Here is a 20568-nt window from a genome sequence, read left to right as displayed (position 1 = left end):
GACATTTATGTGCTCTCTCTGTGCAGAGGAGTTTCGAGATTGATAAAAATGTCCGGGTTTTCCTATATTCCGACAGAAGACCCATGTGTGACATCATCCCCAAACAGCTGCTTTGTGAGCACTTGTTCTGCTCTCACAGACAGGACAGACAGCGCACAGCAACGAGTCTAATGATGTTTAAAAGATCCCAAAGCATAAGTCCTTCTTTCAGACGAACTGCAAAAGAAATTTCCCTCCTACCGACCATAGCTGGACTGGCCATGGGGCATTCCGGGCATTTGCCCGTTGGGCCGATGGTGATTTTTTGTTTTTACGGGCCGATGTTTTTTTGTTGTTGTTGTTGTTTTTGTAACGGTATAAACAATGAAAGGTGGTGGATTGGCCAGATGCTGGCTGATGCGTAAAAATATCTCAGTTGTTTGGTAGTGCTCCTTCAATCATAAAACTGATCAATGATCAGCTGATCGGTTTTTCTCTCTTGTTTGTTTATTGCCCACTTTGCGCTAGAAAGAGGAGACCAGCGGATAAACAACAGCAGCACGTTTAAGCTTGATCAGCTGTAGTTAGAATTTATTTAATATTAATTTCTAGTATCAGCTGATGTTTGCTGGAGCCACAGCTGTAAAGCTGCTGGTCATGATATCGGTTTGGTTATCTGGTGAGAAGGAAACATGAAGATGAAACCAGGAGATGTTCTTACTGAATCATCAGAGCTGAACAGGTGATGTAGAAACAGGTTTACCTTTTAGGTGACATGGATGAGTTGAAGGGAAGTTATGAGCTGTTTCTGAGAGACAAATAACACCAGGATCCTTTTCTATGTAGCTGACAGCTGGTAACTGTGCAGGGGCGGGTCTAGCAAAGTGTTGCCAGGGGGCCAGGTAGGGCATTAACAGGGAAAGGGGGGCACAAAGAAATACATGGCATTGTAAACTGGAGATGCAGATCGAAGTAAAGAAGAATTTGAGTTGAAAGCATTCTTCTCATTCTGTTCACAGTCTGTCAAACTGGATAATCTAAGTCAAGTCCACATCTAGTGAGGACAGAAGTTGGCAGAATTCATATTTGGTGGTAGTCTGCCATTTTCCTTGATTTCCTGCAACATTCTGTGGTGTGAGAATTGTCCAGAATTATTTGTAGAAAGCCGACTCGACCTGGAGCCTTATTATTGGGCATACTTATCAGGGCTTCCTGGAGTTCCCCTCGTGTCAGCAGCAAATCCAGTGCCGTTGCTTGACTGTCTAGCAATTTTCATCAATTTTGTATTTAGATGGGTTTATTTGTGGTGAGTACAAAATTTCATAGATATCCCTAATAATGTTGTTTATTCTTTCAGGGTCATAAATTATGTTCACAGATAAATAAACAGCACATATAGTTGTTTTTTCCTTATTTATTTATTTATTTCCTTATATTATTTATGTTTAACTGGTTAGCTAGGAATCAACCGGATTTGTTACCGTGTTCAACATTTTGCAGGAGAAGTCTTTGTACTAAGAGCTGAGTTTTTTTATTAACAATTTTATTTACTCCCAAGAATCGATTCTGTTCATGTTGACGTAGCGTTTTCAGTAGGAGAAACTTTTCGTCTCTCATCCAAGTGACTTCTTCGGTCTCAGCTGACTGCCGGTTTCCCCAACCCTATGAACAGCACATTTGCATAATGACTGAAACAAAACATTTCTCCCACAAAACGCTGCGTTCAGATGAACAGAATCAACTTTTGGGGATTTACTTACCTTGATGATTGAGCATGCATCAAGACATAATTTGATTTAATTCTAGTTTTGTTTTAAATATCTTGTATAGTATTTTCTGTTCTTGGTGGTGCACGTAGGTTTCTTGCCCTGCTTCCCTGCTTTCCAGAGTACAGATGCTAATGTTCCGGGAAGGTCATTATAGTCTAAATATAAAGTTCACTTTTTAAAAAAATGTTTCACGGACAGGTTTCTACATCTGGGATTCACACTGTGGACAAAAAGCTGTTACACTCACCTCTGACACTGAGTATCACTGATTTCTGTAGCAGCATGTGTCCATCCTTGTTGTAGACGGTGCAGGTGTAGACTCCACTGTCAGTGAGGTGGAGGTCTTTCAGGGTCAGACTGAGGTCTTTAGCTGTCAGTGGATCTTCATTCATCTCTGTGCGACCTCTGTAATCCTGGTCCTGTTTATCTGGCTGATTGTTTCCACTCTCATACACGTGGACCTTCATTTGTTGTGGTTCAGTGAGAGTCCACTCCACTGTGACGTCCTCAGGAAGGTCAGGTGTAGTTGTAAAGGGTAGAAGGACAGATGTCTCTCCTTGTGTCACCTCAACCATCTCTGTCTGAGAAACTGAGAGAAAAAAAGAAGCAAAAAACAAACAGACAGACATCAGTGAGGTTGATCCTCCATCATGTCCTCTGCTGTGTAATCAGCAGATCTTCACTCCTGTTTTTAGTGTTTCTCTGACTTGGAGCTGAACTGCTTGTGCATTTATGTGTGAGGCTGCACAAACAGCTGGACACACAGGTTTACACATCTGCGATTCAGACTGTGGACAAACAGCTGTTACACTCACCTCTGACACTGAGTATCAGTGACTTGTGTAGCAGCATGTGGCCATCCTTGTTGTAGACGGTGCAGGTGTAGACTCCACGGTCAGTAAAGCGGAGGTTTTTCAGGGTCAGACTGAGGTCTTTATTTTTCACTCGATCTTCGTTCATCTCTGTGCGACCTCTGTAATCCTGGTCTTGTTTATCTGGCTGATTGTTTCCACTCTCATACATGTGAACCTTCATGGGTTTGGGTTGAGTGAGAGCCCACTCCACTCTGACGTCTTGAGGAAGGTCAGGTGTAGTCTTAAAGGGCAGCAGGACAGACCTTTCACCCTGTGTTACCTCCAACATCTTTGTCTGAGGAACTGAGAGAAAAAGCAAAACACGAAGTTTACAGACAGACATCAGGGAGTGTGATTCTCCATCATGTCCTCTGCTGTGTAAACAGCAGCTCTTCATTCTTGTTTTCAGTTACTGTAGAAAAACAGCTGTTACCTGTGACATTGAGAGTCACTGATTTCTGTATCAGCATGTGTCCACCCTTGTTGTAGACGGTGCAGGTGTAGACTCCACTGTCAGTTAGGTGGAGATCTTTCAGGGTCAGACTGAGGTCTTTAGTGTTCAGTGGATCTTCATCCATCTCTGTGCGACCTCTGTAATCCTGGTCTTGTTTATCTGGCTGGTTGTTTCCACTCTCATACACGTGGACCTTCATGTGTTTGGGTTCAGTGAGAGTCCACTCCACTGTGACGTCCTCAGGAAGGTCAGGTGTGGTCTTAAAGGGCAGCAGGGCAGACTCCTCTCCTTCGATCACTACCAACACCTCCACCCACTCTGGAGGAGGAACTGAGAGAAAAAGCGAAACACAGTCCAATCCTACTTTATTTATAAAGCACTTTAAAATACCCAGCACAGGACCAAAGTGCTGAACATAAAATAAGTTAAAAACAATAGAATAACAGAAAACAGCAAAAGTAAATAAAACACACAATACATAAAAATTAAAACAGCGCTATATTAAAAAAAGAAAACAAGATAAAACCACATAGAATCAATTGAAACAACTAAAATGAAACTAAAAAATAAAAACCAACATGTCACGTAGTGTCAAAGGCCAGGGTGAAGAGGTGGGTTTTCAGGAGTGACTTAAAAACAGGTAGTGAGTAGGGATGGGTATCGTTTAGGTTTTATCCGATACCGGTGCCAAACCGGTACTTTTGAAATGGTGCCGGTGCAAGTTTCCTGCAGTTTCTGAGGAATATTACAGTCAATCTGGATCAAAATTGGCCCACAGGTACAGTAGCTGTCCCACAGGAGAAATCTATCAAACGTTGGACATCAACTACTCAGGATGATTTTTAATGAATTTTTGAAATTGACATAATTCTATTGTATTGACTGTAATGCATATAATAGACGTTTCCTGCAGTTTCTGAGGAATATTACAGTCAATCTGGATCGAACTTGGAACAGATGTACAGTAGGTGTCCCAGAGGAGAAATCTGTGGAAAGTTGGACATCAACTATCAAGAATGATTTTTAATGAATTTTTTGACATCAACCAGACTGTCCCGCTTTAGGCTGTCCCAAAGCAATTTGTGCACGTGCGTGCATGTCTGAGTCCGCTCGCATGCATGTGTGAGTGCGTGCACAAGTGTACTTGTGCTCGGATTTATGCTTTCGATTGGGAAGTAAGGACAAAAGACGCTTCCGTAAAGACTGGTGTAAAAGCGCTAGAAAATTAATGTAGCGGATAAGAAGCGGCTGACTTGATCGCGGCTCACAAATGACGGCTCACTTGAACGCGGTTCTAAAAGAACGTACGTACCTGGGCCCGCCTACTATCCTTGGAAACGTAAAATGATTGGCTAGAATCTGAAGTGTATCACACTCAGGAAAAAAAAAGCACCGAAATAAAGCACCGAAATAAAGCACCGAAATGTGCGCTGCTTTTCGGTCTGGTTACTACTGTTTATGTCAGAACAGGATACCGGTACCCATCCCTACTAGTGATGAGGAGGCCTGTCTAATCTCTAAAGGAAGATTGTTTCACAGTTTTGGAGCTGCTACAGCAAAAGAACGATCTTCTCTAAGTTTACGCACAGTCCTGGGTACATTCAGGAGCAGTGATCAGCTGACCTGAGAGAGCGGGTGGGTGCATAAGGCTGTAGCAGCTCAGAGGAGTGATGGTAAATTCGATTCTTTTTACTGAATCGAGTTTTAATGAGTCACTCACCAAAGTGAATCGGGTTTCTTGAGTCATTTGAGTCACTGAGTCAGTTCACCAGAGAGTGCAAAAATGTATATTTTCACTCAAACTTAATTTGTTTCTCTTTTAATGTAAATCCTACTGCTAAGATGAATTATTGTAAAAGAAAACAACTATTTTCTTTAGAGCAAAAAAGAGCAAAAAATTTTTAAAGGGATCATTTATTTATTTTTATTTTGGTATTTTCCTTAAATGTGTCATATATTTTGTGTATATATTTTCTCATCTAAATGTCCACTGAGCTGTGAGCCAGGGGGCGGTAAAGTGCTTTAACATTGGTTGCCAACCAAGAAGAAGAAGCTGTGAGCCAGGAGGGAGGGAGGGGGTGAGTGAGTGAGTGAGTGAGTCAGTGATTCGTTCAACTCGTTTGAGCTGTGAGCCAGGAGGGAGGGGTTCGTGAGTCCTGAGTGATTCGCTTATGCTATGATTCAGCACAGCAAGAGAGGGGTGAGTACCTCAAATGTGCTGTTAGCATGCTAGCTGAGCGATGCTACTGTGAACCGAGGAGCTATTGTCTTGATGTGAGCTTCTACTGAGGGTTTTTTCTTCCACTTCAGAGCAGGAATGTTTTTGTTAATAAACTGGCTGTTGTTTTTTTCCCCACAATTTTAATTATAAGCTAGATATATTTCTACTAATGGAATTAGTTTGCTAACAGCAACAGAGATGAGTCAGTGAGTCAGTTGCGCTTGTGAGTCATGATTCACGAGTCAGTAAAGTGATTCTCGAGCACTGAACGATTTGTTCATGAATCGAACATCACTAGCTCAGAGAGATAAGATGCGGCTAGGCCATGGAGAGCTTTAAAAGCAAATAAAAGAATCCTAAAAGAAATGGGCAGCCAGTGAAGTGGAGCTAAAATAAGGTAAAAATGCTCAAACTTTCGAGTTCCAGTTAAAAGAGGAGCTGCAGCATTTTGCATTTTGCCAACCCAGCGTTTTCCTTCATCACCACGAAGGAAAATAGTCTGTGGTCGTCCAAGATTGGGGATTTTTGTGTCACAGGTCTATGTGCTTAATACAGGGACTTCCACAGCCTTTTCAGCAGCACTGCGGACCGCGGGGTGGGGGGTTGGGGGGCAGTGCTTTGGAAATGACAGTCTTCATTACAAAGCTTTCTACGTTATGAATTAGCATACATGTTTTTATTGAACATTTGAAGAACTAGCAAAAAAAAAAACAACAACAAAAAAACCAGAAACTCTTGTAGAGGAAATAAAGTCCGAGATAGAAACGACAAGGAGCAGGTGCATCTAGTACAGGTAGAGCTGCTGCAAAAACCCACAGAGCCCAGCAGCCAGCGCAACAAATTCTGGATCCTTTGCTTTTAGTTAGCATTAGCGGCACATCCTGCGTCCATTGACTGTAGAACACATGGACGACGCGACAGCACCCCAAAAATGAAGCCAAAACCTCTCTATCGCCCCCTGATGTCTGGCTGCAGTATAGGTCATAAACCCCGCCTCCTCCATGTTAGCGGATGGGACTGGGGTCAGACTAAAATAAATTTTTTCTCTGTTAGATTTGTATTGTGATTGTCATTTATGCTTAGAAATATCTACTTATATATTCTTAGAGTTTTATAATTAGGTGTAGATTGGTAGAGGTTTGATCCTTAATAGTCTGCAAGCTTTGTGTGCATTCCAGAGCTCTCTGACTTTCACACCCACATTTTAGGAGCATGGGAGAGGTCGTACCTTGTCTTATTGTTTTATGGTAGGATAAACGTATCTATATCTGTTTTAGGCTAAGTGCCTTTTGTTTAGATGGACGGCTCTGGGGAGTCTTCCTGGGGTCACGGTTTGACCCCCCCACACAGATACACACACACACACACACACACACACACAAGGTATTCTTTGTTCACATGCATACCTATATAAGATGTCATATGTTAATGAACCTATGCATATTCATGTAACCGCAATAAAAGGAGTGCTATGGGGAACCTGGCTGAGAGTCTGACGGAGGTCAAGTGGGTGGAACGACACTTGGCTCCGGGCAGGCCTCCCTCATGCATGAGTACTACAAAGAACTTTGCCTACTTGTGTCTTGTTTTTGCTGTGTAGCAAATTGTCCTGAACGTTCCAGCGAATAGGTTTATGCTACAAACCTATCATTCTCCTCAGATAATTTTTTTCCAAAGATTCTTTCTTTTGTTATTAATAGTTCTCATCACACTGATTGATGTCCAAGGGGTCTCCTTTCCCATAAGTTTGATTCTAATTCCTACCGCGGTGATGTTAAATTGGGGTGAAACGTCATCATAACAGCTTTGACTGGCAGCTGCAGTCACGGAGAAACTTGTGTATCTCTGTTCGGGAATAGCAGATAGAGCGTAGGCTCTGAGAGGAGGGCGTTTACTTTACAAAAACACGACGGAGTGTTTTAACCTGACAGCCTGAGGTGTTCTTCAGAAAACTGGACTACCCGACAGAAGGACCCGAGGCCCTGCTGCACTTTTTCGGTAAGTTAAACGTGTTTGTAAGCTAATCCGCAACTACCGTCCTTAGCTCGCTCCTGAGACCTAGCTACCTGAAATGAGCACTCGGCTGTCAGGATTTGTTTAGCTAACCCATGCAGGTGAATGAATTTACCCTGACTAAAGAAATCAAGAGAAAAGCCCCGGGCTGCTCACTCACTAATTACTGTTACTGTACTTTTATTACAAGTATTATACTTTTAAAACAACAGGCTGCACCCTGCTGCAGCTCCTGTGCAGAGCTGAATATTAAATATGTGCAAACAGCAACATGTTTTCAGTCTCTTGCCACATCTGTAAAGACAGTAACACTTTTTTTAAAAGCTTGTACTTCAGTAACTCCTCATTAATCAGGAACTATGGATTAAAGTACTGTAGTGTACTGTAATACTAAAAAAAAGCAAGAGAAGAACTTCAGATCCTGAGTGTGTGAGGACAGAAGAATCAGCTTTATTTCAATTTATATCTGAGTTTGATGGTTCTGTTCTCTTTGTGATTACAGGAGCTGCCCTCAGATTCAGACCTCAGCACCACCCAGTGACAGCAGACAGATCATCCAACATGTTCACATGTTAACTGCAAAATGAACTGATGAAAACAGTACAAAGGTTAAAGTACCACACGTGCTGTAGTGAAAGCTGCAGCTGTTTTATTGATAAAGTTAAAGACAAAAAAACAAAAGGATTAATCACTCATGTAACTGTGTCACTATACATCAGTATTAACAGGACCTTAGTTTGGTGTTTCATAAAGCTGCTGATCTCAGACCTGCACAGCTTCCGTTTTAAACACTTGATGTACTCAGCTGCATGAAGAGCATATGAGATTTTCTCTGACACAATTAAATAAAACCTGATGAAGGTCAAAGGTCGTCACTTGTATGTTGAACTACAAACTTGTCATCTGGAGTTCTTTCACAGTTTTTTGCAGATAGTGTGTTATTTACCATAAAGTGATGCAGAGTTATTCATACCAGAGTAACCAGAGAGGATCATATATTTTTAAATATATAACTTTCTACAGGACTGAATATAATATCTTTATGTAAAAGTCTTGAGCCTCTGGGGAGTATCCGAGTATTTATAACATTACACAAGCCAAAGGTCTCCATCACAGTGTTCATGAAATGCTGGGTTTATCATCTCCTGGGGCGGGTCTACAGAGGAGTGCTGAAGATTTCCCTGTGAGTGATTTTAGAACTATAAGATGATAAGCTGTGTGTCGTTTTTTATAACAGGGACATGGTTGTATTTACCTTAATTAAACGAGTCATCAGTCGCGGTAAACCAGCAAAAAACTTGAGTCACCGGGCTAAGTAAAAAGTGTAGAGGGGCGTGTTAGCAGTCACGTCCAGTGGGTGTGTGGGTGGGAGCGTTACACAGTCGCTCCACCTCAAGTCACTACTGCGCAGACTCTTTCTCTAAATTTGCAAGGGTACCTCAGGGTAGCAGTTCAGGGGCAACCACTTTACCTACTGAGCTCTCCCTGCCACAATGGTAGGAGGTGGTGTCGCGTTGTCCATCTTTTCTACAGTCAATGCCTGCGTCCGATGTGAAAGGACTTTTATGCTGCACACTGTGACTCACAGCAATGGTCCCAGGTCAGCCCTGACTTTGTGTTAAACTAATCCTAAAGTAATAATGGTATTTCTAACTACTGACATAGCACAACTTTATCCTTTCAACAGCTGCTGAAAGTTAGGGGACCTAGCTGCTATCGGATATTTATATAGAGATCCAGCTTCAAACTGTATTACCCTTCAAGGACAATACAGTTCAAAAAAGCACCCCTCCGACAGCCAAACCCATCTGTTCTGTGATTGGATTGTTACATTTGTGATTAACATGACATTGACCGATCACATGAAAGGAAGAAAAATAGGGTCAAAATTCGTACTTGTAACTTGCAGGCTTTTTTAAACAAAACACAAATCTTTTTTACACACACACAAATCTTTTTTTAGACATACAAATCCTGATTTACAAGTACAAAACTGATTTACAAGTACAAAATATTTATGACCACATTTTGAGCCCATAACTCTCTCACCCAGGAAACACACAGTCGCAGAGAGAGAGAGAGCGTCGCCCTGTAACCATGGCAACCGTAACGCTGCCGCCTGGAACAACAGAACATAGCTGTTGAACAAAACCCAAACAGTCCTGACCCGCCACAATATGAAACAGGAAAATACCGCCGTGTAATCCATTTATTTCAACAAAGTAACTGTATTCTAAATACCACCTTTTTAAATGGTAACTGTAACGGAATACGTAACGACGGTACATGTATTCCGTTACTCCCCAACACTGTGTGCTGACCCCAGTATAAAGTGCATTACAGTAATCCAGCCGAGTGCTAACAAAGATGTGGATCACTGTCTCAAAGTGCTGCTGTAAAAGAATTGGCTTTATTTTTGCCAGCTGCCTGAGGTGACAGAAGCTAGCTTTTACCACTGCCTTAATTTGATTATTAAACTTCAGATCACAGTCCACTTTGACCCCCAGGTTTGTGACAGTTGGCTTAACATACTGGGCCAAGGTATCTAAATATACATTGGGGGTCTGAGTGGGGCTACCAAAAACCATCAGCTCTGTCTTTTTATCATTGAATTTTAAAAAGTTAAGAGACATCCAAGACTTAATGTCATCTAGACACTGAAGTAATAGCTGTGTGGAGTATGTGCCTTTTTTCTTTAGAGGGATATAGATCTGACAGTTATCAGCATAAAAGTGGAATGCAATGCTGTGCTTTCTCAGTACAGAACCAAGAGGAAGCAGATATAAAGAGAAGAGGAGGGGGCCTAGACCTGAGCCCTGTGGGACACCACACAAGAGCGTAGCAGAGACATGGTCACAGAGACTGACACAGAAAGTTCACCCTGCCGAGTAGGACCTGAACCACTCCAGTACCATGCCCCTAATGCCCACCCAGTGCTCCAAACAAATAAGTAAAATGTCATGATCCACTGTATCAAAAGCAGCTGTCAAATCTAAAAGTACATGAACAACACAGTTCCCAGCATCAGCAGCTAAAAATATGTCATTAAAAACTTTTAAAAGGGGTGATTCAGTGCTATGAAAGGGTTTAAAAGCAGATTGGAAAACCTCTAAAACTTTACTTTCCCAGGAAGGTCATTAATTGGCTGTAAACTACCTTTTCAAGAATTTTGGAAAGAAAAGGTAGTTTAGAGCAGGTAGATCAAGAGCAGGTTTTTTAATTGGGGGTTTGACTTCTGCATGTTTAAAATCTTTAGGGACTACACCTGACATCAGACTATGGTTTACCAGCTCAAGAACCAAAGGTCCAACTGTTGGTAACACTTCTTTTAAGCGTTTACAGACAGACAGACAGACGTCAGTGAGTGTGATCCTCCATCATCTCCTCTGCTGTGTAACTAGCAGCTCTTCACTCCTGTTTTCAGTTTTTCTGTGGACAACCAGCTGTTACACTCACCTCTGACAGCGAGAGTCACTGATTTCTGTAGCAGCACGTTCCCATCCTTGTTGTAGACGGTGCAGGTGTAGACTCCACTGTCAGTGAGGTAGAAGTCTTTCAGGGTCAGACTGAAGTCTCCAGTTCTCAGTGGATCTTCCTTCATCTCTGTGCGACCTCTGTAGCCCTGGTCTTGTTTATGTGGCTGATTGTTTCCACTCTCATACACGTGGACTGTCATGAGTTTGGGTTGAGTGAGAGTCCACTCCACTGTGACGTCCTCAGAAAGGTCAGGTGTAGTTTTAAAGGGCAGCAGGACAGACTTCACCCCCTGTGTCACCTCCACAAACTCTCTTTGAGGAACTGAGAGAAAAAAGCAAAACACAAGACAGACAGACATCAATGAGTTTGATCTTCTCTGTGGAAACACGCACACACACACACACACACACACACACACACACAGATATATACCTTCACTCTGCTTCATCCTTTTATGTTCAAAATACACACAGAGACCACAGAGAAGAGTCAGGAGAAGAAGAGTACCCAGGACACCTGAGAGGACTTTGGGCCAGACTGGAGGAGCTTCTGTAATACAAACATGGGAGAGGTTGTTTGAGTTCTCTGTTGTACGCACTGCTCACCATCCTCTGTTGGACTGTCTTTTTGTATGTTTTCTGTTTACGGAGTTTTGATTTTGGACCACAGTCAGTAAGTTTATTTATCACAAACCTCGGTTAACATGGCTTGGTTTAAATTATTGACCCTGGAAATACTTTGGAAGCAGTGCATCAGTGTCAAACTAGGTAGTGGGTCTCCAGGGTAACGCTACAAGACTGTCTCTCCGCATGGCTGCGAAGAACGCACTGTCAAGTTAAGATACGCCACATCCAGAACGCCGAGAGGGATCAGGCTGGCCTGGAGAACAGAGTGGCCCATTTGGAGCAGTGCACCTGGATGTGATCATTACTTGGCTCAAAAAATTTCAATACACAGACCATAATGTTCTGGACCCAGAAAATAATTTCTGCTACAACATAAGCAACAACTGCTGATACGTCACTGATGTACAGTTTAAACATGGAAAACATCCATCCATCAATTTATGGCATACAGACTTTAATAGTATAGAGACTTCTGCTATTAAAATAATCCCTTTTATAGCAGAAGTCTGTATGCCAATAATATAAAGGGATATTTAACTCAGGGACAAAACCATTCGGAATTATTGCCATTTCTGAAACATGGATCAATGCAGAGAATGGACTGGACTTTGAACTGGAGGGATATGAAGTTAACATGGTAAATAGAAAGGAACAAAGGTGGAGGGGGAGCAGCCGTGTATGTGGATAAAAACTTATAAGGTGGTGGAAAATATGACTGTGACTGATAACTTATTAGAGTTTCTGATGATGATCAGTTACTTGATCATTAAGATGCATGTCATGTCATGACCACTGATCAACAACCACTGATCAAAGAACACTGATCAATGGCCATGAGTACCATTCACAGAGAGTTGGGGAATGGCTGCAATCACAGCATTGTAAGATGGTGAAAGATGTACCCTTAGGCCCCCTCCTCGATTCAGACATAGTCTTTCCCTTTTAACATAAATGGCCTCCTTGACTCCGCGCTCAAACCAGCGTTCCTCCCTGTCCGTCATGTGTACATCCTCATCTTTGAAAGAGTGTCCACTGGCCTGTAGGTGTAAATAGACTGCAGAGTCCTTGTCTGACAATTAGCTCTTCTGTGTTGTGCGATTCTCTTGGCCAGTGGTTGTTTGGTTTCCCCGATGTATAAATCCTGGCAATCCTCCTGGCACTTAACAGTATAGTAAAAAGCAAGTAAAATGTTTTTATATACACTTTTTAAAACAGCAAGCTATTTCAAAGTGCTTCACATGGGAATATAAAAGCATATAAAACGAAACAATAAAACAGTATAAATATATAGCATATCCAAAAAACCAACATGCTAAACATGAATATTACCTGAATGCCTGTCTAAACAGATGTGTTTTGAGCTTTTTGTTAAAAGAAGCCACAGTGTTGATCGAGCATAGCGGGGGAGGTAAACTGTTCCACAATATTGGTGCCAGGGTTTGAAAAGCGCTATTCCCCTTCATTTTCAAACGGGTCCATGGAGTGGTTCGAAGACTACCACCAGTGGATCGGTTTGGAGAGTACGGTTGAAGAAGCTCAATGATATAAGTGGGGGCCTCACCTTGTAGGGACATGAATGCAAAAGTGAGGATTTCAAACTAATATCAGTACCCAACTGGAAGCCATTGCAAGGATTTTAACACGGGGGTGATACGGGAGAATTTATGACTGTGGGATAAAAGCCTTGCTGTGGCATTTGGACCGCTTGAAGGCGATTTAGGGAAGCCTTAGACAGACAAGAAAAGAGTGTGTTACAGTAATCTAAACGAGAGGAGATGAAGGCATGGACACACATCTCCAGTTTGCTTTTGGAGACAATAGTCCTGAGTTTGGCAATGTTTTCTAAATGAAAAAAGCAGGAGCGGGTCACAGACTTGATATGAGCATCAAAAGACAGACTGATCAAAAATTATCCCAAGATTCAATAAAAGCAGTTGCTTTCAGGATGAGAAAGGACACAGACATTGATACTCACTGGAACAAGAATCAAACAGTCTTGTCTGCATTCATCTGCAAGAAATTATTTGTCATCCAACCATCAATCTCTTTAAGACAGTCCAATAGAGTGGATAATTTGTCTAATTCCCAGGGTTTAAAAGAGATGTATAATTGGATATCATCTGCATACAGATGGTAGGAAATATTTTGAAGCTGGTAATGATATGGCCTAAAGGGAGACTATATAATGAAAACAATAAAGGGTTTAGAACCAAACCTCGTGGGACCGAAACTAAGAGTGTTCTATCTGCCAGAAATGAGGTGAACCATTCAGAATAGATCCAGATATCCCTACCATATGATTTAAGCTGTTGATTAATATGTGATGATCAACGGTATCAAAGGCCAGGCTAAGGTCCAATAGGACAAGGACGAAAGGTCATTTGTGACTTTCAGGAGAGCAGGATCCAGGTTGAATAACCTCCATATTAAAGAACCTGGGGACAGAGCCAGACAGCAGGGAACAGTTTATCAGCGTGACCACAGAGGGTCCAATGGTGTCGATAGATCGATCGATAGATAGATAGATAGATCTTCTGAGGGAGCTAAGTTTCCTCTTAGGCACTGATCTTATCTTGGAAAAATCTTAAAAAGTCATTGCAGTCCTTTGTCAGGGTCCTGGGTCGGTGACCCAGCTCTTTGAGTTACTTGTGTCTCAGGGTTTTTGTATTATGATCTTAGTTCTCTTTGTTTTCCCAGTTTATCATATACTCTAGTGTCTTAGTTTGGGAGTATTTAGTAGCTGCCCTCTGTGTCTCCTTTTTGTTGGTCTCTGTTTCTTAGTTGCTCTGTCTCCCCTTGTCAAGTGCACATCTATGTTACATTTGCTGTTTTACTTTGAAGGTCTGTGTCCTACATGAATGTATTGAGTTTCGCTTCCCTTGGGTCTCGTTATGTCCGATTTCTCCCTGCTGTGCTCCCCTTCTGTGTCTCATTCCCCTCGTTATTTCCCAGTGTATTTAAGCCCTGTGTTTCTCTGGCCCTTTCTCAATTCTTAAATATGCAGTACTTGCGTTCTCGGCGAGTCCAGACTTGCTGAGAACGCGAGCACGGACTCACGATTTGTACAATGTGTCACCCGATGATGTCACAGGTCCGGAGTTTTTACTGCCGTCCCCTCTTAATTTAACTGTGAGTAACATGTTATGAAGCTTAACTTTAATCACAGCCAAACCGATTTACTCAGGAACAAATAAAACACTGAAATAAACCAAACATTAACATTTAGAAGTGATCTAAGTGACTTATATATCATTTTTAACCTCAGTAGTGAAACCTCTATTAATAAAAATATTGTACACGTATGCCTTAATAAAAACAAGCAGGTGAGATGTTAGAACGCTTTTATTTTTATTTTACTGGAGACTCAATACAACAGACAGCTGCTGGGGTTTGCACAAGCATATTGCATATTGAGACAGGCCCTCTGTGTCAGTGTTGCGATCTCCCTCATGTTTTCTCCTGTTTCGCCCTGTGTGTGTTTTGTTAGATCATTCCTAGTTCAGGTTTTGTAGAGTTTTCTGTTCAGCAATACAAGCTGCCATTTTGAGTTCAGTCCTGTTTCCAATGAGTTTGCTTTTGGGTCCAATTCCTGCGTGCACACAGCTGGATCATGACACTCAGTTTGTGCTCCAGTGGATGATGAGAGTCAAACCTTAAATACTGATGCATATGTGTAAGTTTAGGTACACATCAGCTTTTAATGTCCCCCTGATGGAAATCTCACCGTCTAAGAAGGCTAACCTGCCACTTTTCATATCCTCCCTGGTTAATTTGATGTGTTGGTCCGCTGAGTTAATGTGATCCGTGGATTGCGGAACATCCTGAGATTTGATTTTCACTCAGGTGTCATTCACATACATGAACCAATGGCTTGGTGATGTTCCAGGGTAGGATAACAAAGCCACTCCTTCCTTGTACAAATTGGCCACAATGGGGTAAGCTGGGGAGCCCATGGCACACCCATGTTTCTGCCTGTAGAACTGACCCTTGTATGTGAAGTAGGTGGAATGAAGACACAGTTCCAAAAGCAAACACACTTGGTCGATACTGAGAGTGGTCCTGTTGCTGAGGTTGGTGTCATCCTGTAATCTCTTACAAACTACTTTGCTTTAGTGACTGGGATGCAAGTGAAGAGAGATGTAACGTCATACGAGACCATGGTTTCATTGCCTCCATAATGACATCTCTCACCTTCTCAACAAAACCCAGGTGTTCTGGATGTGGTGTTCAGAGCTGTCGTTTTTTTACATTAGTAATTCCTTTTGTGCATAATTTTATATTGTTGTTGATAATAAATTAATTAAAGCAGCAAAACTATCTGAAGAACCGGTCCGGAGTCGAAAGAGCCGGCTCTTTTTAGTGATCCGAGCTGAAAGAGACGGTTCTCTAAAAAGAGCTGGAATTCCCATCAGTATTGAGAACAGCTTTCTTGGTGTGATAATAGATGGTAAAATAAATAAATCATATACATAGCAAAGTTTCAAGAAGTACTTCAATACTGAGTACACATTCTGGAGCACAAACCACTCCACAACCTCTATTGTTCACTGCTTTTACCGTATTTGCATTAGTGTGCAGAGGTTTGAGGCAATACTTATAAATGTTCACTTTAATCAATCTTCATATTGCAAAAAAAGGGCCATAAGGATGATCCAGAAAACTATTGCAGTTTAATGGATTGTGCCTTTTCTATTCTTTACCGCAGATTGGTAAATATGCATTAGTTAATGTACACTGCACAGCTTACAAGCAGAGATTATTTGGTCATTTGCACAACTCGGTAAAGGAAGTGGTTCGTTATGACAATTGTGTGTAAATTGTGAGGGAGGCAACACATCTGTGTGTGTGCAGTGAAGCAGGTGGAACAGACCTAAGTGAAGACCTGAAGCAACGTCCCAGCATGACTTTGGTTAAAAAGAGGTACAAAAATGTGGTTTTTACACAGTACAAGGAGGAGGTAGGGCTTTATGGGGTGTATCACCCACTGTTTTTACACTGTGTGTGAACACATATGTTTATATATCTGTAAATATCTTTATCTCTTGGAGTGAGCTCTATCAACAGAACTGACCTGTGACCTTCAGCTGTACTTCAGTCCGGCTCAGCTCTTGTCCTTGTTTGCGGGCGGTGCAGGTGTAGGTTCCACTGTCAGAGACTGTGGGGTTCCTCAGAGTAAGGCTGAGGTCTCCAGTCTGCAGAGCGTCGGCTCTCATTGATGTTCGGTTGGTGTAACGATCATTTTGAAGAGAAAGATCATCACCACTCTTCACACGTCCGTGAACCATTGGCCTCGTCAGTTCCTCTTGGTCCCACACTGCTGCTGTGGAGCTCATGGAAACATTAACTGGTACCTGACAGGGCAGCAGGACAGACTCAACCCCCTGCTCTACTTCCAGCCCTGAGGCATGCTGGGAAACTGAGGACAGAAACATGAAGAGGTGAGTGCTGTGAATGTAGATATTGGTTATGAACTTCGATGTTTTTATGATTGATCTCTCTCCTGTACTTTAAAAGTCACATTTATTTACACAGCCTAATTACATCACACAGAGGTCACAGTTCAAGTGATTGCTGTCAGTGGGAGCGTGCAGCTGCTTAAAGCTGTAGCACCTAGAATACTGACGCAGACAGCTACTTCCATGCAACTGATATAACGTGCAACAAAACATATTTATACCTTTGTTATTAGGCAAAGTTATGCATTCATGGAACTTTAAGCTTTCTTGTAACCAAATTATGATGATTGAAGTTTATTTGCAGTGTATAGCACAAGCAGCACGATGTTATAATTAATACCTACAGGTTTAGTATATCTACTCTCATTGTTCATACTGGTTATAAGTCTGAATAATTTGTAGGTAAAACAATAAAAACCGATTGTGCCAGTTTCCCCATGACTCTTTCTTTGTTTTTGAGAATAACGACTGACAACATCCATTTTCAAGCTGCCAAAAAGTGATTGCTGCATATAACTTGTGACAGAAATACTGTTTGTACTTCATACTTGCTGGATATCATTCAGGAGGGTTATATGTGACACATTATACTGCAAACTTAAAGCGAGCTTTTCGTGGACAATCCAAAGAAACTCAAATGTCCAAAATGTTGTAATTCACAAAATGAGACCAAAACAGGAGTAATGGCCTAATTTAAACAGGTGGGAGGAGCTCCGCTTAAAAAAATCAGGGAGTGTAAGTAATGGTGGTTCATTTCCCGCCTACAACAAGAGAGAGCCTAGTGGTACGCGTACCACAGATTGAGAACCCATCCAGAATCAAAGGTATCATTCTCTGGTATGTATCAACACGACAATTTGTCCCACAGAGCTGCCACTCACTGAATCTTTCCTTCTTTGGGACTATTCTGTTGGGTGATGTTTGTGTGAAAATCAAAGAAACAAAGAGAAACTGGCTTCTTTTTTCTACTATAACTGTGTTTACAGGCCAATCCACTGTTTATCTGTCTTACACACTTGAACAAACAACAAATACAAAATTAAACAAAAAGCTAAAAATCAAAATGTATCTTCTGGGGACATAAAAAAAAAAGTTAAGTGCGAGTTGGCCCATCTCAAATAAATGAATAATCCAAAAAGTAGCTATGCTAATGCTGAAACAAAGAAGAAAAGAAAGTAAAATATTCCCTCCAAACAAAACGTATAAATTCTAAATGCACAAATCAGTCCGTGCATGATTACATGGCTCTGCCATCAAAAAGTCACCTGCATGAATATATCGCCTATCGTCATTTATTAGATTGATGAGTTTATATCATGTCTGTGTGACTCCACATGTTTAAACTCTGACTGTTATCAGTTTAGTTTACTATACATGAACATGCACAGCAGCTCCTGGGAGACACACAAGTTGTATATAAAACACAAACAGATGTGTTTCATCTGGAAAAGCTGCCTCAGATTAACAGCTGAGAGTGAAACAGATGTGTAGGATGAGCTGCTACCTGCTGACAAACATGTGAATACTTCTGCTTTAAAATGCATTTCTTTGTTATTTTCTGTTTAAACCGTGACTCATGCCTGTGCTGTCACATTGTTTTACCTGCTGAGAGAGAGAGAGAGGCTGCTGCTACAACATTAAAGGTGTGTGACTGATGTACTGGCTGATATTTCAACATGTATGATGGATGATTAATGAAATAACTGCACATAACAAATGTCACAGAAAACTGTATGTCTGATGTATCTGAGAGAAAACTGATATCAGGAGTATGTCAGATTTTTAAATCATTCATTAATTGTATAAGTTTGAAAAATCATGGTTCTTACTTTTGTGTTCGGAAAAGTCATTTTACAGTTTTTATTTGCGTAAAATTACAGGTTAAAAGTTACTTCTGTACTTTCAATGAAGACTTATTTACCCAAAATAAAAACACTTTGGCCAGATACGCTTGAAATTCATTGTGATGAAGGTTTAATATAACTCAGAGCTAAAATCACAACAATAAAGTAGCTTCTAACAGAACAAGCCTCGGTTCAATCCCCAAATTCCAGCAGACAGCTCTGATGTTTTCCACAGGCTTACTGAGGCATTATCCTCTCCGAAGAATAGAAGGCGTGGCTGTGGGGAAGTACGGGTGACGTCAGTACATACAGCACGAGCGACACAGCGGCAAATGGACCATAAAGTTTGCTTTTAAAGATTTAATCTGCAGTAATAACAATAGTAACAATGATGATGACGACAGCGGCTTCTGTGACATAACTGTAGTAACTGCACTTATAGTTTTTAAAGTCTCCATGAAGGCCGCACAGTGAGAGGGTTTATGTACGAGTAGCAGCTGACCACACAAAATGACGTCACACACGTTACTGTGGTGGTGTTTAAACACGTGCTCACAGCTGTCCGTGCGCGCGCGCTCAGAGGATCAGAGAGGCCTTCTTACCGAAAACGAGGAGCAGAAACATCAGCATCTTTAAACAGTCCCGTTACAGCTGATCCTCACCGGACCACCGACACAGGAACCACCGACAGCTCTCAGATCCGTTACTCTGCTGAAGGAGGCGCAGAAAGTCTCCTCCCTGCTGGACAGGAAACACTGACAGGGGGCGTTTCTCAGCACCAAGCTGCTGTTTTATTCTCTTTATCGATGATGTCATTAATACGTCTTCATTAACAACAGAGAGACCACAGCAGAGGGACAAATGACAACTCACTTTCTGATTTTTGAATCTGTCCTGGTTTGAATGTAACACTCGGTTTTGTATTTAAATGTTCTAAATAAAAGTTCGTTTATGAATCTTGGTTCTTTAAATACAGGACACTTTATAAAAGTTAGGGGTTGTTCATGAACTGTTTCATTAAATGTAAAAAAAGTGTTCAGAAAATGGAGATGACTGAATTCATACGTGTTCATAATGTAGTGACTGTGTTTCTCATTTCTCCAATAACTTGAGTATGTGACTAATGGGACCACCCAGCTGCTGGTTACTAAAGGTGGCGGTACAGTCGGGGGCGGGGCCTATTATTAAATTATGTTATTAACTGTGAAAGAGTGTGAAATGAACACGCAATCACAAGTTGCAGCAAGCTGCAGTATCAGCAGTAGGAAGATGTTTGATTTCCGACCAACATAAAGACAGTTCTAGGACATGTTAGGACATATCAGACGCCCAGCTCGATCTCACCTGGCAGAAAAGGTGCCTGGACTGTACTTTTTTAATTCTCAAACAATATAACAGTACAGCGCTTATTTTGACATGTCAACGAAGAGTCATATACAAGTATAAGTGGAACAAAGCAGTAGTCAAACAAAGGAACATTTAAAGAACAGTATAGGTCAGGAATAAAGCAGCATACAAGTACAGTAAGGTGACATAACATATACAAGTATGCATATACAATCCAGTTACATCAATCAAAAAGCTGCATCAAAAACTCCAGTAAGGCTTGAGCTTTATTTAAGTTACACTTATCTAAATAAAGCCTTCCACAGCAGGGCTTCATTTTTAAAACCAACAAAAATTTGAGTAATTTTTCAAGAAGCGACATTTGTGAATGAAAAATTTAGCAACTATAATTAAGTTGTTAATTCTATATTCTTTTAAATTTTCTGTAACCTGGACTGTACTTCCTACATTCCTTCGTCAGTAGCGACTGGTTGGCTGTGAATAAATAATCGTGTCCATTTCACACTGAGCAGAGGCAAAGCGTAGAAT

At 41.4% G+C, this 20568-nt stretch overlaps 1 protein-coding gene across 1 annotated transcript in view; it reads right to left on the bottom strand.

Annotated features, from left to right (window-relative positions):
- The window catches only part of LOC109199610 (muscle M-line assembly protein unc-89), a 28961-nt gene extending 9410 nt beyond the window's left edge, over positions 1-19551 (bottom strand). The window contains exons 1-7 of the mRNA XM_025906084.1: positions 19296-19551; positions 16465-16809; positions 11200-11316; positions 10747-11088; positions 3036-3386; positions 2564-2905; positions 1996-2337 (exon numbers count right to left, since the gene is read on the bottom strand). Of these exons, the coding sequence (XP_025761869.1) occupies positions 1996-2337; positions 2564-2905; positions 3036-3386; positions 10747-11088; positions 11200-11316; positions 16465-16809; positions 19296-19323 (1867 nt within the window). The 5' untranslated portion in view covers positions 19324-19551. The remainder of the gene's footprint in view (positions 1-1995; positions 2338-2563; positions 2906-3035; positions 3387-10746; positions 11089-11199; positions 11317-16464; positions 16810-19295) is intronic.
- Positions 19552-20568: the final 1017 nt, after the last annotated feature.

Source organism: Oreochromis niloticus, linkage group LG3 (assembly GCF_001858045.2).
Source record: "Oreochromis niloticus isolate F11D_XX linkage group LG3, O_niloticus_UMD_NMBU, whole genome shotgun sequence".
Classification (NCBI taxonomy): domain Eukaryota; kingdom Metazoa; phylum Chordata; class Actinopteri; order Cichliformes; family Cichlidae; genus Oreochromis; species Oreochromis niloticus.
The sequence above is the reverse complement of the archived record's forward strand: the minus strand, read 5'-3'. Positions and strand labels throughout refer to the sequence as shown.